Here is a 22882-nt window from a genome sequence, read left to right on the forward strand (position 1 = left end):
GGCATTGAGGAGGGGACAGCCCCTTTCATATACGGAATAATTTCTGTTCGTTTTAAGTTTTTATGTCGCTCCTTACTTTCAGCTAAAAAAAACTTGTTTTTTTATTTAATTGCTTATAGGAGCTTGAAACCTCTGATATGCTGAATTTGATGGTTTTGAGGGGATGTTTCCCCCCTTTTTCGAAAATCAGGTAAATTTTCTCAGGCTTGTAGCTTTTGAAGGGTAAGATTACACTTAATCATTCTTATACAATGGAATACGCATCAAACGCCTGTTTTTTTTTTCCATATCTACTGTTGTCAGAATTCTGTTGTTTTTTTTGTTTTTTTTTATATATATATGCCAATTTGAAAACACATAAAATCAGCAAAGTTGTCCACATAGCCTAGGGCTATATTTTGCCTCATTAGGAGAGGGGCTGGGATAAAACTGATAGCAGTGATTATTATACTTGGAGAGACCATTGAATGGTATATTTGCTTATTTCTACATGCAATTTATCTCCTTTGTCTCCTATATCAATGTAGAGACAGGAATGAAAAATGATTAGCTAAACTTTTTTGTAACTTGTAATTAAAAAGTCAAAACAAGTGTATTTATTCTGACTGACCACTTATTTTCACAGGCTGGGAGCCCAAGTATGGAGTCAAAGCTACTTACAGCCCAAATATTCAAGTAGGGAATTCCTTCTTTTCCCTTTCTCTCTTTCTTCTTTGCTTGTATTATGAATTGATTTGTTTTTCTAGGGTTCAGGATGGCAAGTCCAAGGAGTTCGATTCCGGCATTCCGCCGTTCCTACTACCAAAATGTTCATCAACAATGAAATGGTGGATTCCTGCACATCCGAATGGATTGATCTACATAATCCTGCTACGAATGAGGTAATAAAGTATTAAGTTTACATAAATAAGAAAATAGTTGAACATTTTTATGTATAATTCCCAATTCTTTGGGTTAGAGAAGGTACACTTCTTGATTATTTTAAATTTGGTAATTAGATTCGTTCTCAAGAAAGTAGAGAAGAGAGAAAGAGAGAGAGATGTGGGTTGGTGGGTGGATGGGTAGAAGTGTAAATATGGATAAACAGTCAATATAGATTACATGACAATAATATGACCCTTGACATCATATATTATTGCAGCTTTAAATTGTATTTTGTTTAATTAACATTGCTTGTTTCACTTAATGTCTTTCCTACTTTTGATAATTCAACTAAGCTGATATGTTCTGGTTGTAGGTTGTAACGAGAGTGCCAAAATGCAGTCAGGCTGAAATGGAGCAAGCTGTTGAAGCTGCGAAGGCGGCTTGTGGCTCCTGGTCTAAAACCTCAATACTCACACGGCAGCAAATCATGTTCAAGTACCAACATATTATTAGGAATAACATGGTAAATATTTTTGTTGATGAAATTTGCTATATATGGGTCCAACCACAAATTTAAATGTGACAAAACGAGGGCAATGTAGTTGGTAAATTATATGTTCCAACTTTGACTTGTGCTCCTAAAGGCTAAGGAAAATAAACTCAGAAGTTAGACTCCTGCTTTTAAAAGGCAAAAAAGGTAAAGAAAACGGCATTGAACTGTATACTCCCTACTGGCAATGCTGATCTTTGTTTCATAGCTCTTTAGCCAGGAAGTGTAATAGGGGGGGGGGGCAGCCATCCTTTTCTTTCACACAACCTTCCTGTTTACCTTCCCCAAATTTCTCCAGGTACCCATTAGAGCTGGGTGGGCTCTGGCTGAGCTTACAGAATCACGCTACTGACCGTTTCAATCCAAATAACCAGCCCCAGCAGGACTCGAACTCCTGTCGTCACGGACAAACGATTTCAAGTCTAGCGTGCTAACTAGTCGACTTTTGAGTTAGTAATATTCAATTTCTACCTAGACAAAAAATAAAGCTGCTCTCAATAGTACTTATTCATGTCATTTGTGTGCAGCTGTTAAACTGCCAAGCATTTTGTTTTCATTTATGAATATCTTGTCAAATGAACATACTTTACCTTTTTGGGCCATTGAGATAGGAAATATCTCAGATAGGGAACTTACTATGTACATTTATAAACATTCATTTTCAGGCACTATTGAAGAACTCTTTTATTTATCTATATATTGACAAGTAGGTTTCGCTTCAACTGGATTGTTTAGTGTTCACAAGATTTATTAAATTCTTTCTGTACAGATAATAAAATTAATAGCATTTGTGGTTTCCATTGAACACACTTTGCAACCTAGACAAGTGGAAACACTGCAGTTGCATTTATATAAAAGAGTTTTTTAAATACCAAATTTGTGTTTTCCAACGTTTAAGTTCTCTATCTTCATTACTTGGCTCAGAGAAAATAGCAAAACGTAATTTGAATTTGTAATCCTGTCCTATATGATAGAAGTTATTTATATGATACATCATTAATTTTTGTTTTCTCCACATAAAATAATTCTTATAAGAAATGCAAACTTATCTGGCCAGAGGACAAACACAAAAGGAAATATAAAAAAAAATTCAATGGTAGGCTACTTCCCCCAGGAATATTTATTTTTGTTAATGGAAAATTAAAAAAAGAAAGTAGATCATTTTGATTAGTTTACCATCTTTTTTAGTTTACTTTGGTGTTTGCATCTTACCCTTCTCATTTAGGCTATTCGTCGATTATCAATCTCTCGTCTAATATATCTCTTGAATGAAATTGCTATAAAAACTTGATTGCACAGAAACATATTTGGCAGAGAACGAACAGAAAACGTTATTACCAAAAACAACTGGTATCTGATTTATTAAACAAATCAAACATATATTTTTTAAGTGACAAAGGAGAAAAAAGAAGAAGAAAGGACAGTAAATTCAGGAGAGGATTTGTTTTAACCTTTCTTTTGTGTAGAGGCTGTACTAATTACTTCTTTTCGTAGTTATTCATTTCATATAGTTCAATAAGACTACAATGATGATGCTCTTTATTATTTATCGATAATTTATCATCTGCTGGTCAGTTACAATAGCCAAAATAAAACTCAGGATGAGGGGTCGGATTTTGAATCTCATTCTAAAATTTTTATTGTCTCCCAGGGGAGTTTCATGATGCACTGAACGCATGTAACTGGCTTAGGTGACTTGGTCATGTCCTCCTGACAAACAAAGAATGTGTCCTTAGAGTATTTCTTCTAATTTGTCCATAAAGAAATAAGAGAAAGAGAAAGTCTGGCATGAGATTTAAAAAAATTACTTAGGGTTTTGTGGAAGGTTGTCAAAGCACATACCTTGAACCTGGTGGGATGAAGGAGGAGTCTTTGCCAGGTTTTCGGTCTTATGTGGCTTTACGCTGCAATGAATTTGTAGTATTGGAAGCTTGAGATAGGGACAAACTGATTTTTGTGTGCTCAAGGTAAAAAGATAATTCTGCACAAAATGGGGGTATACCCGTGTATATTTCTTGTCTTTTACAGAAACTTCTTGCAGAAAACATTACTAAAGAACAAGGGGGTATACCACCTTGAAAACTTCTTGCAGAAAACATTACTAAAGAACAAGGGGGTATACCCCCATTTTGTGCAGAACTATCTTTTTACCTTGAGCACACAAAAATCAGTTTGTCCCTATCTCAAGCTTCCAATGCTACAAATTCATTGCAGCGTAAAGCCACATAAGACCGAAAAATTTTAGAATGAGATTCAAAGGTAAAAAGATAGTTCTGCACAAAATGGGGGTATACCCGTGTATATTTCTTGTCTTTTACAGAAACTTCTTGCTGAAAACATTACTAAAGAACAAGGCAAAACACTTGTGGATGCTGAGGGTGACGTTCTACGTGGACTCCGTAAGTGATATTTGAACTCATAGCTTGAACTTATATAGAACGTGAAAAGTTTCAATAAAAAAATTCTAAATTAGATGAAGTCCTCCAAGTGTTGTTCTGGGTAACTTTTATTTTAGGTTTTTTTTTCCTGAAAAAATAATTTTTAATCTTTTCCAGCATATCATATGAGACCTATTCTAGAAATGTCAGTGGCAGAAAACAGAAGAATATCTCTAATTTAAGACTAACCATCTAATGAACATAATTTAATTTAAGCTTAACCTACCCTACAGCATTCTATATAGGTTGTGTTTTCAGTTGCAAACCATCTTTCGAACTGTTTTTGTGGCAGGGAGGTGGGTGAACTATTCCACTCCTAAGGTCTTCGCATTCTGCAGAGTCTTTATGTGACCAAATCCATTGGTCCTGACAATATACCTAATATTGTCTTAAAGACCTGTAGTGCCGAAGTGGCTGAACTTCTATCATCGCTTTTCCGGCTGTACTTTTCCGTTGGAACCTTTCCATGCATATGGAAATCTGTCGATTCATTTCTATACCTAAACCAGAAGGCGATACAATGAGCGTGGTCTCTAATAGGCCTATCAACCTCCTCTCCTGCAATGGGAAAGTTTATGAAAAGGTTTCAAATCATTTACTTTATTGGTACCAGGAGCAAAATGAACATTTAGGTGACAGACAATACGGATTCTGCCGGAAGTGTTCAACGCTTGACTGCTTAATGACTTAGCACCAGAAGTGGATCGAACTCCTGGAAAAGGGTACGACATCAGGTTATTGTCATTCGAAATCGCAAAAGCTTTCGACAGTGTATGGCATTGCGGCCTACTGAAGGAATTTTATATTTATGGTGTCAGAGGTCTAATAAACGTGATTGAAAGCTTTCTGTCTGATCGACCAGTTTGGGTCGTTCTTGACGGGTTCCCCTCCCTCGAATATCCAATAAAGGCAGGCGTACCCCAGGGTAGTAGGCCAATATTGGAAATCTACGTTTTTCATTCTTTACATACGTGACATGGAAGATAACCTTCCGAGCCCTCCGAATCACTTTGCTGATGGCATCACAGTACATTTAGTCATCCCAAAACATGATGACCCAAGCAAAGCCTCCCTGCTACTACAGACAGATCTTTTGGAAATTGAAAAGTGGCCTGATGCCTGAATGGTTAGATTCAATGCATTGAAAACAAAAGAGCTGATGATATCCCGATAAAAAATACCACACATATACCCCTGCTTCATCTTCTTTAACTAAGCTATAGAGAAAGTTGACGAGTACCTTCATCGGGCGAGAAAGTCCTGTGCAAGAAGGCTGGAGATAAACCCTTCGCTGCAAAAACCTTCTACCGTTCAGCTGGGTCCTCCCCACTACATACAGTTCAGCATCAGACCCATTGCCGAGTATGGATGCCCACTTTATAATGGTGCGCCACGAAGGTTTCTCAAAATCCGAAATAGGGCTAATAGGGCAGGTTTAGTCGTCCCCCCCACCCCACTCTCTCCAGCATGTTAATGAGAGATTTGATGTCGCGTCGATAGCTGTTTTCCACAAGTACTGAAATCTCTAGAGCTTTCTCGTATTGTCCCTCCAATTGTCCAACCAACAAGACAGACACAAAGGCACACAACTTAGTACAGCTATCTTAAGGCTGGCAAGCCGAGAAAAGAATACTTGAAGAATAGCTTCATCCGACGTTGTACTTCGATCTGATCTGATTTTCCTGAAGAATTTATTCCTAAAAGTTTGCCTGTCGACTCTTCCATAAGAAGATTCAGTTATCATCTAAAAACCATGACAAAAGACGAGCGGCACATCATATATTTAATTATACTTGCGCCGCAAATTTAGGAATAAAAAAGCAAGCATCAAAGTAGCATTCATGTAGCTGAGCTGTTTGCTTATGCTCAATCAAGTAGCCGTTGTTTTAAAAACGAAAATTTAAGTTCTAAGTTTATTGTTGTTCGATTAAAAAAAAAAAGATTAAATTTAAGGTTTGTGCTAACTGTGCAAGTTTTGGTAGGTTATTTTTCTGCAGTCCTGTGGGTTTACATGTTTCTACAAAAGGCCAACTTTTTTGCTATGATTCATTAGCTGAATTTCAGCTTTGTCCATTGTATTTTTGAAATTAACTTTGCAATTTTTATTTTACTTTTGTCTTTTTTAGATAGAAAAATAAGGTAAAATCATTGATAAAAGAATTTTTCCTTTTTTTAAGCAAGTTTCATTCTCGAAAAAAATTATTATCCTAATTTTAGCTCGGTGAATGGAGAGATTCAAAATAATGAATTCAATTTTATAATTATTTCATCCTTTAAGTGAAAATAACAGCAGTAGGCTTGTCTTAAAGTCATTTGTTTCACGAGGAAAATAATACTTGAGCAGATTTTAACATGTAATCTAGCAAAAATAGACGCACCGCTTTAAAGTCGTATACATATTTTTCATGTAAAATAAAAACTCAAATTTGTTAGCCAAATTTACACTAAAGCATAAACAGTTAAATACAAAATTGGAACGTACAGTAAACAAAAGGAGTTGCAACTCAGCTCCAAAAAAGTTTGTCCAAAAAACCTATCTGGAATGAAATGGACGACGCTTCATTGTCATTAAGGTTTATGCTCCCTTAATACTGAAGATTTGCGGTTTCCCTGTAAAACATATAATTTTCGGATAAGTTTATAGCTGTAACTTACCCCAAAAGGAAAAAAAAACACTTGTATCAATGGCTTCATTAGTTGTGGATTTGTCCATTCACCATGTCAGAATTTATGATATGAGACTCTTAGAGAACGATTTAAACTTACTCAAAAAATGGAAATGTTTTTATTTTGAAACCATTTTTGGCTAATTTCCATATAGTTTACTATCTTTAAAATAAATGCAAATCAAAATTCAAAATGTAATTTAGTAGATATAGTTGAATCCCAGCCGTCGGATGATAGCAAAGTTGCCGTCTTACTTTGAAATATTAAAACCTTGGAAATACTATAAAATAACCTACTGAACATCGAAAATTTTGTGATATTCTTGTGGTTGTTTCCGTTTCTGTAAATTTCTTCTTTATATTCCTCTTTGGCATAGGAATTGAAAGATAATAAATAAGTTTTACCTTCCAAATATTACTGAGAAGCTGACTGGTTTACACGAAAAGCAGTCGGAAACAGCGTATTGGCGTTTGTCGCCTCACCGTAGTTTGACCCCTTTGTTATATTAATTTTATTTATTTAATGTTATTGTTCATTAATTGTTATTTTGGTGATTAACGTATTTATTTAATGTTATTGTTGATTTTTGTCTTTGTATCACAATTTTTGTTATTTGTTTTTAAAGTGTTTACTCCACTATTTATCTTGGGATTTGAGTGGGTTATAAATAAATATTATTATTATTACAGAAAATATAAACTTTAAAGTACCTAGGACATTAAAATATAAACTTTGTTTGCCACCTAACCCATCTTAGGTCTACCTACCTGAAATCTACATGTTTCTTGGATTTTTCGTTCTGCTGTTGCAAAATTTTGAATTTTTAGGGCGGTTGCAGATTTCGTCTATTGCAACCTTGAACCGTGAAAATAAACGAGCGAAACTAACAATTCAAAATTGATAACGGTTTTCGTTTTTAAAAATTCAAACGTTAACAATCTCCTAGCTCCAAAAGACAGCTTCAACTTCAAAGAAAAACTATACCTTCTTAAGCTACTTTGTGTCGTATGTTTTTAGCTTACTACTTTCCAATTTTTCACTCACATTTTCTTTGTTCAATATGAAGTCTGCTTGTACTGAAAATTGCAAAACCGCATGTAGGGTTCTTTTTCGTTAAAAGTGGAATTCCCAATTTCTCCACTGTAAAAGATATTTGCGGCTTTGAAGTTTCCACTTAACCAATTCCAACACTCAGATTCTATTTTTACTGTCCTTGGTACTCTAAGTATAGACCTACTATTTTACTTTCATATATTGTGAAAATAAACTTTGTAATATCTTGGAACGAAGTACTTGTTTTAACTGTACCAGATGTACTATTCCAGAGGTTGTCGAGCATACATGCAGCATTACAAACTTACAGCTTGGTGAACATTTGAGTGGATTCGCTAAAGATATGGATACGTATTCAATTCGTCAACCGCTTGGAGTTTGTGCTGGCATTACTCCTTTTAACTTCCCAGCCATGATCCCACTTTGGGTTAGTATGTTTTTCCACAAATTTGTATTTTTGATAATTTTATCACTCAGTTTATAAATCTCTTATTGCTTAAACTAATCTTTAAAGAACCATCATGCCCAGGGGTTCTCAAGGTGTGAGGTGCGACGGGGGCGTGAAAGTTTTTTTTGCAATACATTTTTAAATCACAAAATAAAGGATTTGTCCACAAAAAGTTTCGCCTTCTTGTGACACCAAGCAGCAATTTTGGCTTAACAAGGACCAAAATGATATCGAGTGAAAATACCTTTTGCCGAAGCTAGTTTTTTATCCTCCACCGAATTTAAAGCAAAAATAAAAGAAAAGAAGACGAAAAAAAGACTTGTTCTATTTAGGTTTAAGTAGCTTTGAAATTTCACCGCTTAAAATTCGATAGAATAGGTCGCTTTTTTTGTCAGGGACCAACTTGAGTTCCTTCTCTTGGTAGTTTCCTAACCCTTTGGCACGGTTGTTGAAATCCTGTTACCCTAAAAAGGGTACAGAGAAGGTGTTGTTTTGGAGCTCTGTAAGGCTCGACAGTCAAGTTTCTGCTACTTCTTGAGAGTAAAAAAAGAACAAATAAACAAAGTCTGATTTAGTGTATCTGTAATTGGATGTCTCACTATTCTCTTTTTTTTATTATTCCTGGAACAGATAAATGTAAACTAAAACTAATTCCAAAAAACGAATTTATTCGTGCATTTTTTACTATTATCACAGACATTTATTGCCATAAGTTACAAAAACCGAATTTTTCTTTTAGCATGACCTAGTTTATATACGATATCAATGGTTTAAAAATAACAATGATATTAGACAATATAATTAACATCACAATGTTATAACAATGGTTTAGATTGTAATAACAATGATATAAGACGATAAAAATACTATTAGATCAATAGTAACAGTGTCTAGATCAGAGGTTCTCAAACTTTTCAGCCCCCCCCCCTCCTTCACTTTGATCAACTTCAGACATGTGCCCCCCTTAAAAAAATAATTCTAATCATCAGTTATAATAAAAATAAATTTGATAGTTGTTCATCGAAAAAGCTATTATATGTATAAAGCCTTTTATAGATAATGGCTCGTATTGATTGTTGCCGCCTGTATGTGATTTATAAATATACAGAAATTTACATACTATTAAGGCCGTGATTATTATTACGCAATTTCAGAAATCTTATGGTGATTTTTCCTAATGTTCTAGGATCGTTGGTTCGATGTGACTGTCCTTGGGAAAATACAACATTGTTATTAAAGCTCCTTCTCTTTTAGTTTCGCTTACTAGTAGTACGAGTTGCTCCTTACTTACAGTTCGTTTACATTAAGATTCTTCGGAAAGGAGGAATATCATGCGATTCTGGCACAAGGGAGGTTCTTCCTGTGCATTTTCTTTTGCTTGGATAAAAAGACTGAGACGCAACAAATTGTTTTCCATGTTTTTATATCTAATCCTTAATTACAATTTTAAATTTTTCTTTTAAATATAATTAAAGAGGGTATCCGGTGGTATTCTAGTTTGGCTCTCAAATAATGTGCCATTTACCTTATTTGTAGAAAAAATTTGTTTGAAACAATTTCCTGAGGTTTTAAATGTATTATAGATGTTTCCAGTGGCAGCTGTTTGTGGTAACACATATGTGATCAAACCATCAGAGAGAGATCCCGGAGCATGCATGCTTTTACTGGACATGCTCAAAGAAGCTGGAATGCCTTCTGGAGTAGTTAATTGTATACACGGCACACATGATGCAGTGAATTTCATCTGTGACAATCCGGATATTAAAGCAATTTCGTTCGTTGGATCCGATATTGCGGTAAGTTATTGCATTTCTTTTTTCTATACGGTTAGACAATTTAAAGTTCTTAATGATTAGTTTTTATACTGTTAATGACTCCAAAGTGTGGAGATACAGCGCCAATTCATTCTTCAGTTATCTGAGTGACTATGGTGTGTGATTACCTTTTGAGCTCTTATCCAAAAGGAACTCTTATTTTAAAATATCCTGGGGGTAAAGGGGGTAACAGCTAACGTAATTCTCGGTTTTGCCGCAAATTTATCAATTATTAATAATGTGCCTCTTACTAATGTGCCTGTTGGAGGCGAATGGAGTTCGTCCGGAATGATGCAGACCTTGTCTGCTGACCACGTGCCTCTGGATATGGGGTCATCCCTTAACTAAACACTCCGATTAGGGTGGCTGCAACCTCATGTGGCGGGTGGAGCCCACCCCGGGAATCTCAGTATCTAGGTTAAACCTAGCTCTAATCAGATTCCAGGCCTAGGGTCGGTTGGGCTAGCGACCCTCCACCTGAAAATCAAGTGCTACGCAAAGTGAATACATAGCCTCGGATCCGGACCTCCTTTTAAGATCTCGACCTACGCGCGTCAACGGACATGCTGACGACGTCAGAAAGACTGACAGACTGAACCTTCTAGACCAAAGGGGGCTTCCAATAGCCACCTGGAATGTTTTGACCCTGAATGCACCTGCATCAAAGAACCTACTTTCTCAAGAACTTCGTAAGAATAAAGTGGCAATTGCAGGTCTCACAGAAACCCGTCTTACTGGAAGTGGAGAAGAGCGAATAGGTGATAATTATTCGTTAGTATGGTCTGGAGGGAGCATGAGAAGAAATGGTGTTGGTCTCGCGCTAAATGGCCTTGCAAGAAAGGCCTTACTCTTGCACGAAGCTGTATCAGACAGAATAATGAAGGCCCGCTTTGGGTACAAGCATGGCAAGATGACAATTTTCGTATGCTATGCCCCGACCAACGATTCCGACGACGTAACCAAGGAAGAATTCTACTCTGCTCTGTCCAGATGTCTGTCAACAGTTTCCCCCCACGATGTCACTGTTCTTCTCGGTGACTTCAATGCTACAGTGCGAGATGATATGGGTGTTTGGCGTGGCACAATTGGACCTGTATCCCCCGACCCACTGAACGATAACGGCCTTCGCCTACTCGAACTGTGCCGATCCCATGAACTTGTGATCGCAAACACCTACTTTCAACGTAAGACTATCCATCAGTACACGTAGTATAGTAACGACGGTCGCACAAAGACGATGATTGACTTCGTCATTAGTTCTAAACGCTGGAGATCATCGCTGAAGAACTGCAGAACTTACAGATCAGCAGACCTCGGAAATGCAGATCACAGGCTTGTGTGTGCTGATGTCCAGCTTCGCCTCCATGCACAGCGATCGGAAAGAAAACCAGTAGCAGCGGATATTGGGAAACTAAAGGAGTCATATACTCGCCAGAAGTATATTGTTGAGATATCAAATCGCTTTGAGCTTCTGGGCACACTCAACAACAGCGAAGACGCCTGGAAGTATTTTAAATCACAGACCAGCGAAGCAGCACAGCTGGTGCTTGGCAAGCGAAGTTTCCCGAAGAAATCGTGGCTAACTGACGAAACACTGCAGGTCATAGAGCAAAGGCGGAGGGCAAGACTTCTTGGGGACATGGCCACCTATCGAAGGCTCAATGGAGTGCGGAACAGACTTATTCACCGAGACCGAACTCAGTTTGTTGCAAGGAAAGCCGATGAAATCGAACTAGCAGCAAAAAAGAAAGACATGGGTAGCCTGTTCAAGTACCTCCGCAATCTCACAGAAAATAAAACACCAGCATTGGGACCCATCCTATCCAGGGATGGGACACCTCTCTGATGAGGGTTCTTGTCTCGAGCGGTGGAAGGACCACTTCTGCTCACTCCTGAACAACACTAGCCCGTCTATGCCTCCTACTGATAGTCCCAGCCAACCTGGCAGTCCAAGATCCGAAACAGATGCTCCTCCAGACGAGCCTTTCAGCCCATCAGAAATTGGAAATGCAGTAAAAAGGCTCAAGAACAATAAAGCTGCCGGTATCTGTGGCCTGAGTGCGCAGCTGCTAATATATCCAGGTCCTGTTATGCTCCTGTTTCTCCACACCCTGTTCTCTACAATCTGGCAAACCGAGATATTTCCCGAAGATTGGGGGATGGGTGTCATTATCCCTTTATGGAAGAGGAAAGGTTCTAGAAGCGACTGCTTGAACTACCGTGGAATAACCCTACTGTCTGTCCCGGGAAAACTTTTCTCAATGGTCCTGCTTGATCGATGTCGAAATATCATTCGTAAAATCCGGTGACCGGAGCAAGCTGGTTTCATGTTGGACCGTTCAACCATCGAGCAGATTTTTACGATCCGACAAATCATAGAAAAAGCCACAGAGTTCCGACAAAAATCTTTTTTACCTTCGTAGACTTCCACGCTGCGTTTGACTCAGTAGACCGAGAAGCTCTTTGGCGGATCCTAGAATCGACAGGCCTCCCTGAGAAATACTGTAGACTCTTCAAAGCTCTACACCATGGGACGGAGAGCTGTGTTCAAGTGAACGGCCGCTGCAGCCCGTTCTTCCAAATCACGACTGGAGTGCGCCAAGGATGTGCAGTTGCCCCAGAGCTCTTTAATGTCATCATAGACTACGTTATGACAAGGACTACTTCACGTCTCAGCTTTAGACTCAAGTTTGGAGATCGTGTCATTACAGATGCTGATTTTGCCGATGACTTGGCCATTCTGGCGGATTCCATGGAGCAGTTGCTGGAAGCGCTTCGAATCCTACGAGAAGAGGCTGCAAAAGTAGGACTGCAGATAAACTGGACTAAAACGAAAATTATGGCCATAGACCCATCCTCTCTTGCTGCCAATCCTTCAGTTAGCCTGGATAGCACCACTAGCATCGAAGTTGTCCAAAGGTTCACCTACCTGGGCTCCATAATTTCTTCAGATGGCTCGCTTCTTTCTGAACTACAAGCGAGAATATCCAAAGCGTCTTCTGCCTTGGGCAGACTGAACCGTCACGAACATCAGTCGCACAACGAAGCTGCGGATTTTCAACGCCCTCGTCGGCTCTGTGATGCTCTATGGAGCTGAGACGTGGCAAGCTTCAGCCGCAACCCTCAAGGCAATTGATGTCTTTCAGTCGAAGAGCCTGAGGAGGATCGAAGGTCTACGATGGTTTGACTTCGTCAGCAATGAGAAGCTGCTGTAGCTCGCCAAGCAGTCTCAGTTTTCCACCCAAGCAGCCGAGCAAACACTACGATGGTTTGCACACCTACTTTAAGTGCCTCAACACATAACTGCGAAAACGATCCATGACTTCGACCCTGTCAAAGCCGGTTGGAAGCGACCTCGCGGCCAACCGAAGAAACGATGGTCTGACAGCCTGTCCGAGTTCCTGGCGATGGCAAATATCAGGTTGAGCGATGTGCAAACGCTTGCCATGGACCGAAGTGGATGGAGGAGGCAGACGTCACCCTCTACGCCGAGCAGCGCCCGGCAGGAGACATAAGTCAAGTAAGTCAAACCTGTTACTAATTGATTCATAGCAATCAGATTGATAACAATCATTCAAACAGTAAGTAGAAATTTTTCCCTATATAGTTTTTCAGCTATCCAAATAGACAACATACGATTCTGAGAGGATTAAATAACTTCAACATAATAGATAGTATCAATTAATAACAGATAGTATCATTTATAATAATTAATAATAGATATCAATTAATAATAGATAGTATCATAATAAATAGTATCGACATAATAGATAGTATCAAGACCCTAATAGATAGTATCAAGATGACTGATGTTGTACAAATTGGCCAGGCATGCACCATTCGTAAAACGTTTGACATGTCCAGAACTTCTACCAGATACCGCTTAATTGTCTTTGATTGAGTTTAATATGCCAATTATCTTATAATGTCTTACTGTTTAGTGGCCTTAAATTAACTATAATCTATTTTCTTATACTCTGTTCAGTCTTTTTTCTAATTAATTTGAAACCCTTCTTGTTTTGTTAGGACAACTAAAGTTGTATTTTTAGCTTTTCAAAGGTTAAAAAAACAATAAAAACATAAAGATGTTGGTAGTAATAAGTAGGGAATTTGAAACTAATTATGCAAATATTAGTTTGAAACTTGAATCTTCAATTATTATTTTCTAATGCTGTAAAAAGATTACTCTACGTATCTCATGTTAAATGCTGGGCTCTATGTTTATTTCTTTGCCCCCTCTTCCTGCCACTGTCTGTTTCATTTTTCAAAATTGAAAAAAAAGCATTTACGAATATTAAATATATATCATGTTATTATTAAGATTGATGCCAAATCATTCTCTTTTCAAGTAGCAATCTTCAAGCTTTTATCCAGGCTTTCGCATACATTTATTTATTTGTCGCTATAGAATATGTGATGAAAGTTTTAAGTTTTTGCTAGAAATGAAAGGCAAATTGTAATTCACGCTATGAATTATATCTGTATTATTTTAAATGTGTAATGTTTTTGTCCCTCAGAGCTTCTTGTCCCTTTCCCTGAATTTTTTTTATCCTTTGGAGTGTAGATGTAAACTGCGTCTTTTCCGACCTTTTTTTTTATTGTAGAAAAAAAATGAATATTCCCTTTCGTTTTTATTCTTTTGAAATTCTTACAGGGCAAGCATATTTATGAACGTGGTTCTAAAAACGGGAAGCGCGTTCAATCTAATATGGGTGCAAAAAATCATGGAGTTATCATTCCTGATGCAAGTAAAGAGAACACGCTGAACCAGCTGGTTGGTGCAGCCTTTGGTGCTGCTGGACAAAGGTGCATGGCGCTCAGCACGGCCATTTTTGTTGGAAATGCTAATAACTGGATCCCAGAATTAATTCAGCGGTCAAAACAACTAAAAGTTAATGCAGGTAAGCAAAACCTATAAACGTATACATGTAAAATTTGTAATAGAGTTCGTGCTTTTATTTCCTTTTATTCGTTTTCTTTTATTTTAATTAGCAAACGTAACTTCGAACGACTTGAGTAATATTTTCAGGAGAAGATTAGGTTTGAACAAGATGTTGTTTTCTAACGATGATAGTACCTGCTTGATGTCATATAAGATGAATTAAAAAGTCAGTTACAGGACAAGAAGCAACAAAAAAAGGGCTAAAACTCAGTAAAATGAGCGAGTATGCTTGAGAGAGAGAGAGAGAGAGAGAGAGAGAGAGAGAGAGATAGAAGAACTAATTTCTGTGTCGCAAACATGAAAAAAAAATCTAGAAATACTGCAAAAAATCGTTGGAAGTGTATAGAACTTGATCAAAGTATTTGTATATTTTAGACTGTTTTTGTATGACTTTAACCCGAAAGCTTTGGTGTTTCAACACCCTTATAACAAAAGGAATCCCTAGAATCTTAAGAAATCTCAACTTCTATTAAGTTTAACCTTTCAAGAATCATCCATACACACATGCCTTTAGATAGCTTCAAGCGTTTAAAAAGAAATAATAGCTACCAAGCCTTGCACCATATCATCGTTTTAGGTGCTGTGAAGTTTGCTTTAAGTAAAACATATTCATACAAAGACTATCTAGAAAGTAAGAAGGATAATGCAATTAAGTGTTTTCATTATCATTAATCTAGAAAGTTATAAAATTCTTCTCACTTCGGTACATCGAAGAATCAAAAGAAACTTGCCAGATTAAGCTTTTGCTAAACTCTTAATCAGCCATGGGCACTGGAATTGATGTTTAGTGGGAGGAATGGGGTCAGGCACGTACGCTGTTTTTTTTTTTTTTTTCATATTTGGTGGGAAGGATACTTTACTTTGGCTGCGTCCCTGCCTGCCTTTAGATTGGATTACACAAGAGATTCGGTACAGTTTAATATCCCGTGGGAATTTTAAAGGACAGGGCATTTTATAATAACTCACATTTATATGTGAAACCAAAGTTCTTAATAATTTGGACTGAAAAAATGTCTTACATTTTACTTCAATGGCCGTATTGCTAATGCCAGAATTTGACCGAAATTTTTTACTCTTTTTAATTAATCTTTTACCTACAAACTCTCCATTAAACATGCCACGAAAACATGTTAATTTACAAAGCAAAGTGTTGCACGCTGAGTCTTAATGTTTTACTTGTGCCACTGATATAATAATTCCTCGTGCGAGAACCTGCTAAACTGAAGCTGAGTAGCTTTTAATTAGTAAAATAGTTGTTCAAAGCCAATGCCTCAAGTTTTTCAAAACGTAAAACTAACAATGTGAGACTGAATCTTGAAGTGAATGTGAAGCTATTGAGTATGTAGGTTAAGTGAAAAAGGGCGTAACGTCGAAGATCTGCCTAATCAAACTGTTTGCTGTAATTTTGCTGGCACTTTATAAGCAAAACACAAGTTAGCCTTTTTAATTGAGGGTGCATTAATCAAAATAATGGTTACCCTTGGTAAAAGATGGTTTCCGTCAGGTTAATGTTCAGTTTGACTGTTAGTACACTGTTAATAAGTTTAGCTTTTACAACAGTTTATTTTCCTGGAACCCAAAGTTTTGGTGTTTCCCAATCAGCCATGGAAGGGAGATAACATGTCTGTTAAGATCTGAAATTTGTTGCTATATATGCACTATGATTAGTTGGTTGGTCCGTGATCCTAACCCACTACTGTCTATTCCTTATAATGGGACTAAGTTAGCCAGGCTGTAGCTGAAGAAAAAGATGCTCAGAAAGGGCTGGTGCACTAGTAAACTCATCGTATATTTTCAACTTTCATCAATACCAAAATGAGTACACGCAGGTTCGAATCATAAGACTGTTGGCAAATTTTCTACATTGTCAGGTCTTGAAAACATGAAAAGACAATAGTAAATTAGTTTTTAAATGTATCCGTAAAATTTTCTGTAATCCTGGTATTGATTCTGTAACCGGTAATCCTGGTAACCAAGTTTTACTTTGCTCTTCCCTTTCTTCAGATTGTCTGTGCTTTTTGTGCTGCAAATGGGACACTTTGACTTTTCTTTAAACTAGGTTTTGGAGAAGTTGCACAGATGTCCTAGCACAGATGTGCTAAGAAATGAAACATTCCAAGGCTGGCAAACTAAAAAGAAATTAAAAAATTGTCAGATGTATGTTTTGCCATTTATTGCACAGTTTAACCATTTAGCGAATCTGAAATATATAATCCTTCGTAGTGCCAAATAATTCACAATCAATTTGATTTCTCTACCCACAGTAGATTTTTAATCTAATAAAATCTTTCTTCAAAAAGATATGTCGTATTTATTGTTTTTATTGTTATTATTTTTTTTTTTGTCTGAAAACTATGTGAGCTTATGAAAAATCTAGTTTGCGTGGCGAATATGAAAAGTATAAAAATTTAATATTTCGCTCATGAAAAATCTAATTTTCCAAAAACACTTGTTTTTAAAATCTTCACTTCAAAGGAATAAAAAAGAAATTCGATGTATATTCACCCGTATATGTAAATTTTAACCATTTGACGAATGTGAAGTGTATAATCCTTCATAGTATGATAAACTTGTTAATCAGTTTGATTTTTTAGGACATGAACCTGGTACAGATGTAGGGCCAGTAATTTCTCCACAGTCCAAAAACAGAATATTGGATATCATTGACAAGAGTATCAAAGAAGGTGCTAAATGTATTCTAGATGGAAGAAATATTACTGTTCCTGGCTATGAAAGAGGGAACTTTATTGGACCAACCATTCTGACAAATGTCACCGTATGTTTTCATTCTTTTAAGCCTTTCACCTAGTTGCAATTCGGCTGTGATAATTAAAAGTGCGACATACGCCATTTTTGTAACTTGTCAGGAGAGCCGAAAAACAGAAGGAAGTTTGTCGGCTGTTGTTGCTCTGAAAGAGGAGACTAATTGTGATAAAGGGAACATATTCTAAACCGACTTTTTATACTATTTTCAGTGGTATACATTAAATTTAAATATTCTGAATGAATTTAAAATTATTCCATTTTATGGCACATGTCTCCTTTTTCTTATAGATAAGATTATCCTCTTCTGTCAAAAGTATTCTCAGCGAATTCAAAATTAATCCTTTTTTGGCGCATATCTCCTTTTTCCTTGATAAAAAAGACGACCCATTCCATTATAGCTCCATCAGGTGATCCTCTTTTATCAAAACTAGTTTATATCTCTTGTTTTATCTTCGTAGCGGTACAACATAGGACAATTCTGACTGCATAATTTGATTCCTCATGTTGAGTTTACGCACGCTACATAACTCATTTTCGACCAAAATGGCATATGCCGCACTTCTTAATTATCACAGCCGAGTTGGCGAAATAGCTTATAGTGTTCTTTCTCTATTAGGAAACAATCAGTAAGTTCACTCTAACTAACTTTCATAAATTTACCAGAATAAACTGTTTTGAAATTGTTTTATCCTAAAAATTTATTTATTTGTTTATTTTTAATTGGAGATCTTTTTTACTATGAATGTACCTTGGAAAGTGCTTCCATTTTGGGTTATTTCGGCTGCTCCTATTAAATAATACATTTCGAAAGATGACAAGCTAAAAAAAAATTCCTTTTAAGTAAATCTCTTGCCCTTTAATCTAGGTCTCACTGGAATATGTTGAATATACACCTTTTTTCTTTATCAAAGAAATTATAATTAGGTGATAAGTCAGCTTACGATATATCTCGTGGCTCTGAAAAGTTTCGGATTTGTTTCTATGTCGCTGTTTCAGTAAAAAAGTTCGGTCATCCCTAGTCTGTAGTTTTCTGATTTTTTGTCTATTACTAGTATTGAATGAACAAGCGTTCTAAATTTAATTATCAACACAAGAGTGATTATTTCTAACTGCTTTTTCTCCAAACATGTCTATTTTTATGCATAAAAATGAAAGAAAAAAAGTAGTAATCGTTGTCGTAATGATAGTTGTTATGACTGCTTTCTGTTACCCTTGTTCTGAATTTATTTGTTGTTAGTTAAGAAAAAATAGGACAAAAAAGTGGCCATCCATATTCTTATGATTCATATAATTTGTTCTTGTTCATAAATATTTATAAGTTTTTTTGTCAAGGATTGATTTTGTGAAAATGTTTCGCCCTTTAATTTTTTTTTATTTCTTGGCTGGGTGGTTTGATGTTGCGATTGGGCAAATATCCTTCAACATAAGCCTTCAGCCAAGGACATTAATTTTAAAGATCTCAACTGTTAACAGAAAACATCCACAGTTACCATTCACGTTTTTGGACAGGAATGGGTACAAAAATTTAGCATTATATTTCGTAGTAAAGTGTAGAAATTCACTTCAACAAAAATTCCTTGTTGATTTAACTTTTTCTTCTGTTAAAATTAAGCTTAATAGAGCAAACAGATGGTTGTTGTTAATTAATTTTACTGTCAAAATTGTTCATTCTTCGTCTACCCTATTTATTTTATAGACGGATATGACTTGCTACAAAGAAGAAGTTTTTGGACCAGTTTTGGTCATCCTCTCCGTGGACACCATGGACGAGGCGATTAATATTATTAATAGGAATCCATATGGTAATGGTACCGCAATTTTCACTACAAATGGTGCCACAGCACGGAAATTTGTCAGCGAAGTTGACGTCGGACAGGTATTTGGGTTTATCTTTCTGGTTTAAATACTTGTTTTGTTAGTTGAAGTTTTCAGCAAATGTTTTTTATTTTGGATGTAAAGCGCTCATTTTGGAGTTAAAAATTTAGTTTTTCGAGAAAAAATAACACTGCCTACAAAATTGTCGGGGGTCGAGGCTTGAATCACACTATCGATTTCTGTGCAGAACGATTTAAAAAAAGCTTTAAAAGTGTCTTTGTCTGGCAAAAGTGACAGATCATAGTGTTTAGATTACCGGGGGAAACTTTTATCTTGATTGTTTGGCAGATCATTCAGAGATTATCTATTTAATCTACTTAGGATGATGGAAAATGTGAAACATTTACAAATAATATTATTAGTTTCAATGTTTATGGACCGACTTTTGGTCAAGTGGATAGACAGGGAATTCTTGATTGCCTCTATATGCTTGCACTTCCAAATTTGGTTAATTTTGAAACTACCAATTTACATAAAGATTATAAAATGGGTGTATAAATATGTTAGGCAATAGGTGGGGTTGAGCTACGTAGCTAGGAAGTAGATATAGAGAAGATGTAATCCATTCTAAAATCTATATTTATTAACAAATTATTTTTGTCACCGAATTTTGTATTTTTCAAGAAGAAGGCTAGAATAAGAGTGTTCCTTTTTCGAGAACTCTCACCTTATCTCCTTTATTGTCCTAAACATGAAAACTCCAACGAAAAGAAAATATACGATCCTTACACTTCTTATTAAAGTTTCATCTTCCTTAAGAGTATAATTCCCTCATTTTTCTACTGTTCATCTTTATATTTTGCAATTGTATTGATTGGAACATTTTCGATTCATTTAAACTACACTGGAATAATTCAAAATAATGTAATTCTAAAAATTATCTGGTTAGGGGCTAAAGATTCAGTAAGAAATGTAGCCTATGTGAACAAATCAAATTCCATCAACAGCAGGCCTTAAGGATTTTTGTAGATTAACATTTATGGTTAATTATTATAACCATCAATTGCCTAATTGTTTTTGGACATATGGTATTATGTCCAATTTTTAAGCGGATGATACCGCCTAAAGGATAGTTTTGCGCTTTTCGAGTCGTCGCGACCAGATCAACTTTACTTTTATTTATAGGGTGGGTAAAGCTTGGAGTACATAATGAAATTAAAAACGCCAGCTCCCTGAGGAACGACGGCATGAACTTAAGATGTCTCTGAAATGTGAAATTTAAAATAAAAATGAGGATACTGATTCTGCTGTGGCCCTCTACATCGTCGAAAATCTAGATCCTTTAGTTCTTTTTGATGAGGCTACTTTAATATCACAAGAAGATGGCGTCCCACGTTCTTTTAAGAATGCAATTAAAATTTAAAATTAATAAATAGAGACCTTATATTCCTATAAACCGAATTTACAATAACTTGAAATTAAAAGCTGCAAATAACATTTCTCTTTAGTTTACCAAACACATCGAATCAAAATTTGGAGATAGCCATTTTTTTCTTCGTAGTTGAAAAGCCCGGATATTATGTCTTAGAGGATAACAACCCCCCGAGGTGGCCATTTGTTGTCGTAGAAACTTCAAAAAGGGCTCATTCAATTAGAAATTGAAAAGCCTAGTGCCCTTTTTAATATTAAAAAGTGATTGGAGGGCAACAAGCCCCCCCCCCCTTCTGCATAGCCATCATTTCTCCAAAACATCCAATAAAAAATTAAACTTAATTAAACTTACATAATAAAAAAAAATCTATTATTTTTCTCGTTTTATGAAAGGACTGGAGAAATATTATATTCAATTTATGAGTTGCAGATATTGGGTTTCTTAGAAGTTTATTAGTTTGTTTTTTTGGTATGGTTATGGTTACGTTTTGCGTTTCGACTACGGTAAATCCAGTAAGAATTCTGTCTTCCTTTGTAAGTTATAGGCCCGTTCTATTGCACTAAGATCTTACATATAAGATCTCACATATTTTTGCAAAGATTTCCGTTCTTTTAACTCCTCTTTGTTCTAAGATCTTACAGCTCACTGATGTTAGCAAAAAGTGTGACGGACACCATTTTCTGCCATATAGAACATTGATGAGACAACTTTGATGATATACTCATCATTGTTCTTAGACTGCTGATCAGAGCAGAATGATGAAAGACTTTTGCAAAAGAAGGCTATAAGATGTAAGATCTTAGTGCTAAGATTTCAATTTTAAGCGTTCTTTGTCAAAAGATGTAAGATCTTAGCACATAGATGAGTAAAAGAACGGCCCTTATGTTTCTTACAGGTTGGAGTAAACGTGCCAATTCCCGTGCCATTGCCTATGTTTTCATTTACTGGGTCAAGAGGATCATTTTTGGGAGATGCCAATTTTTATGGAAAACAGGTATGTAGTAGCAGTAGTGGTAGTAGTACTAATAATATATTATCCAATCAAAAACAGCGACCAAATCAATCGATAGCACCTCCAAAAGCGTCGCTTGCGAGGGTGTGTTACTAACAAAAAGAGAAAAAAAAATAAAAAAAACAAGTATATTCTATAAGAAACAGATAGGGGAAACTGTGTACCGAAAAAAAACTTGAATAAACATTTCGTACATAATGCAACTATACCATGTCATGATCCTGTAGCATAAAACAATAAATAATTATTATTATTTTAATCCCATGAATCTCAATCTGTTTCGAAGGCATACTTACCAAGCAACTTTAGACGTAACTCAGATTTAAATTGACTAAAGGTAATTCCTCATACTTTATTTTACTCATTTTTGTTACAGTGTTATTGTTGTTTTTTTTTCCACAGATCTTTCATCAATTTTTGCATCGAGAAGCCTTAAAGCTCTGTTTTAAGATTTGTTCAGCTGGATTTTTATTTTTATTAATCTCTTTGAACTTTTTCAGCTGTTCAAGGGTTTCTCAACCAGGGTCCTTCGTAGACTTAGGTCTCATCATTAATTCCTTAGAGAAACCCACATTGAAGAGATATGCTATAGGTTTTGCTGGTTTCTTCGAAGCAATTGATTTTTTTAGGGCTATGGAAGGGTAAAAGTGCTAAGAAATACTGTCGTTTCAGTGATGCAGGAAAAACTTACGTAGATTAATTTTTATTTCGTATTAAATGCTTTACCTCCTTTTAAGATAAATTATATTTCATCTTTAAAAGAGGCTGAGTTTTTTCAAATCAAAAGTGCTTCTCTTAAAGGAAAGCAAAGCCCTGTTTTATTTCTGATTGTTCTTTTGGTGCTACGCAAGTTTTTGATTGTCCTCACTTTTTTTTTTCTTGTTTTTAAAGGCCAGTCTGAAAAAAACTGCTACATATAAACTTTAAGTAATTGCTTGGAATAAAGAACATCTTAGAATTTTTTATAAAAATAAAAATTAAGTAGAATTTTTTTTTCTTTAAAAAAAATTCAAATACTTCTTCGTTCCTTAAACGTTTTCTCTGGACAAGGGCAAAAAAAGTGCTACCAAAACAAAATAAA

The 22882-nt window shown here is 35.9% G+C and overlaps 1 protein-coding gene across 1 annotated transcript in view; it reads left to right on the forward strand.

Moving 5' to 3' along the window:
- Positions 1-22882, forward strand: part of LOC148950163 (putative methylmalonate-semialdehyde/malonate-semialdehyde dehydrogenase [acylating], mitochondrial) — a 34076-nt gene that overhangs the window by 5513 nt on the left and 5681 nt on the right. Inside the window, exons 2-10 of the mRNA XM_089091793.1 lie at positions 747-881; positions 1238-1387; positions 3735-3813; positions 7845-7999; positions 9604-9816; positions 14489-14735; positions 17371-17552; positions 19239-19418; positions 21685-21783. Coding sequence (XP_088947919.1) covers positions 747-881; positions 1238-1387; positions 3735-3813; positions 7845-7999; positions 9604-9816; positions 14489-14735; positions 17371-17552; positions 19239-19418; positions 21685-21783 — 1440 coding nt within the window. The remainder of the gene's footprint in view (positions 1-746; positions 882-1237; positions 1388-3734; positions 3814-7844; positions 8000-9603; positions 9817-14488; positions 14736-17370; positions 17553-19238; positions 19419-21684; positions 21784-22882) is intronic.

The sequence above is a fragment of the Artemia sp. Qi Xiang Cuo genome, chromosome 7, assembly GCF_049724085.1.
Source record: "Artemia sp. Qi Xiang Cuo chromosome 7, ASM4972408v1, whole genome shotgun sequence".
In the NCBI taxonomy this organism is placed as follows: Eukaryota; Metazoa; Arthropoda; class Branchiopoda; order Anostraca; family Artemiidae; genus Artemia; species Artemia sp. Qi Xiang Cuo.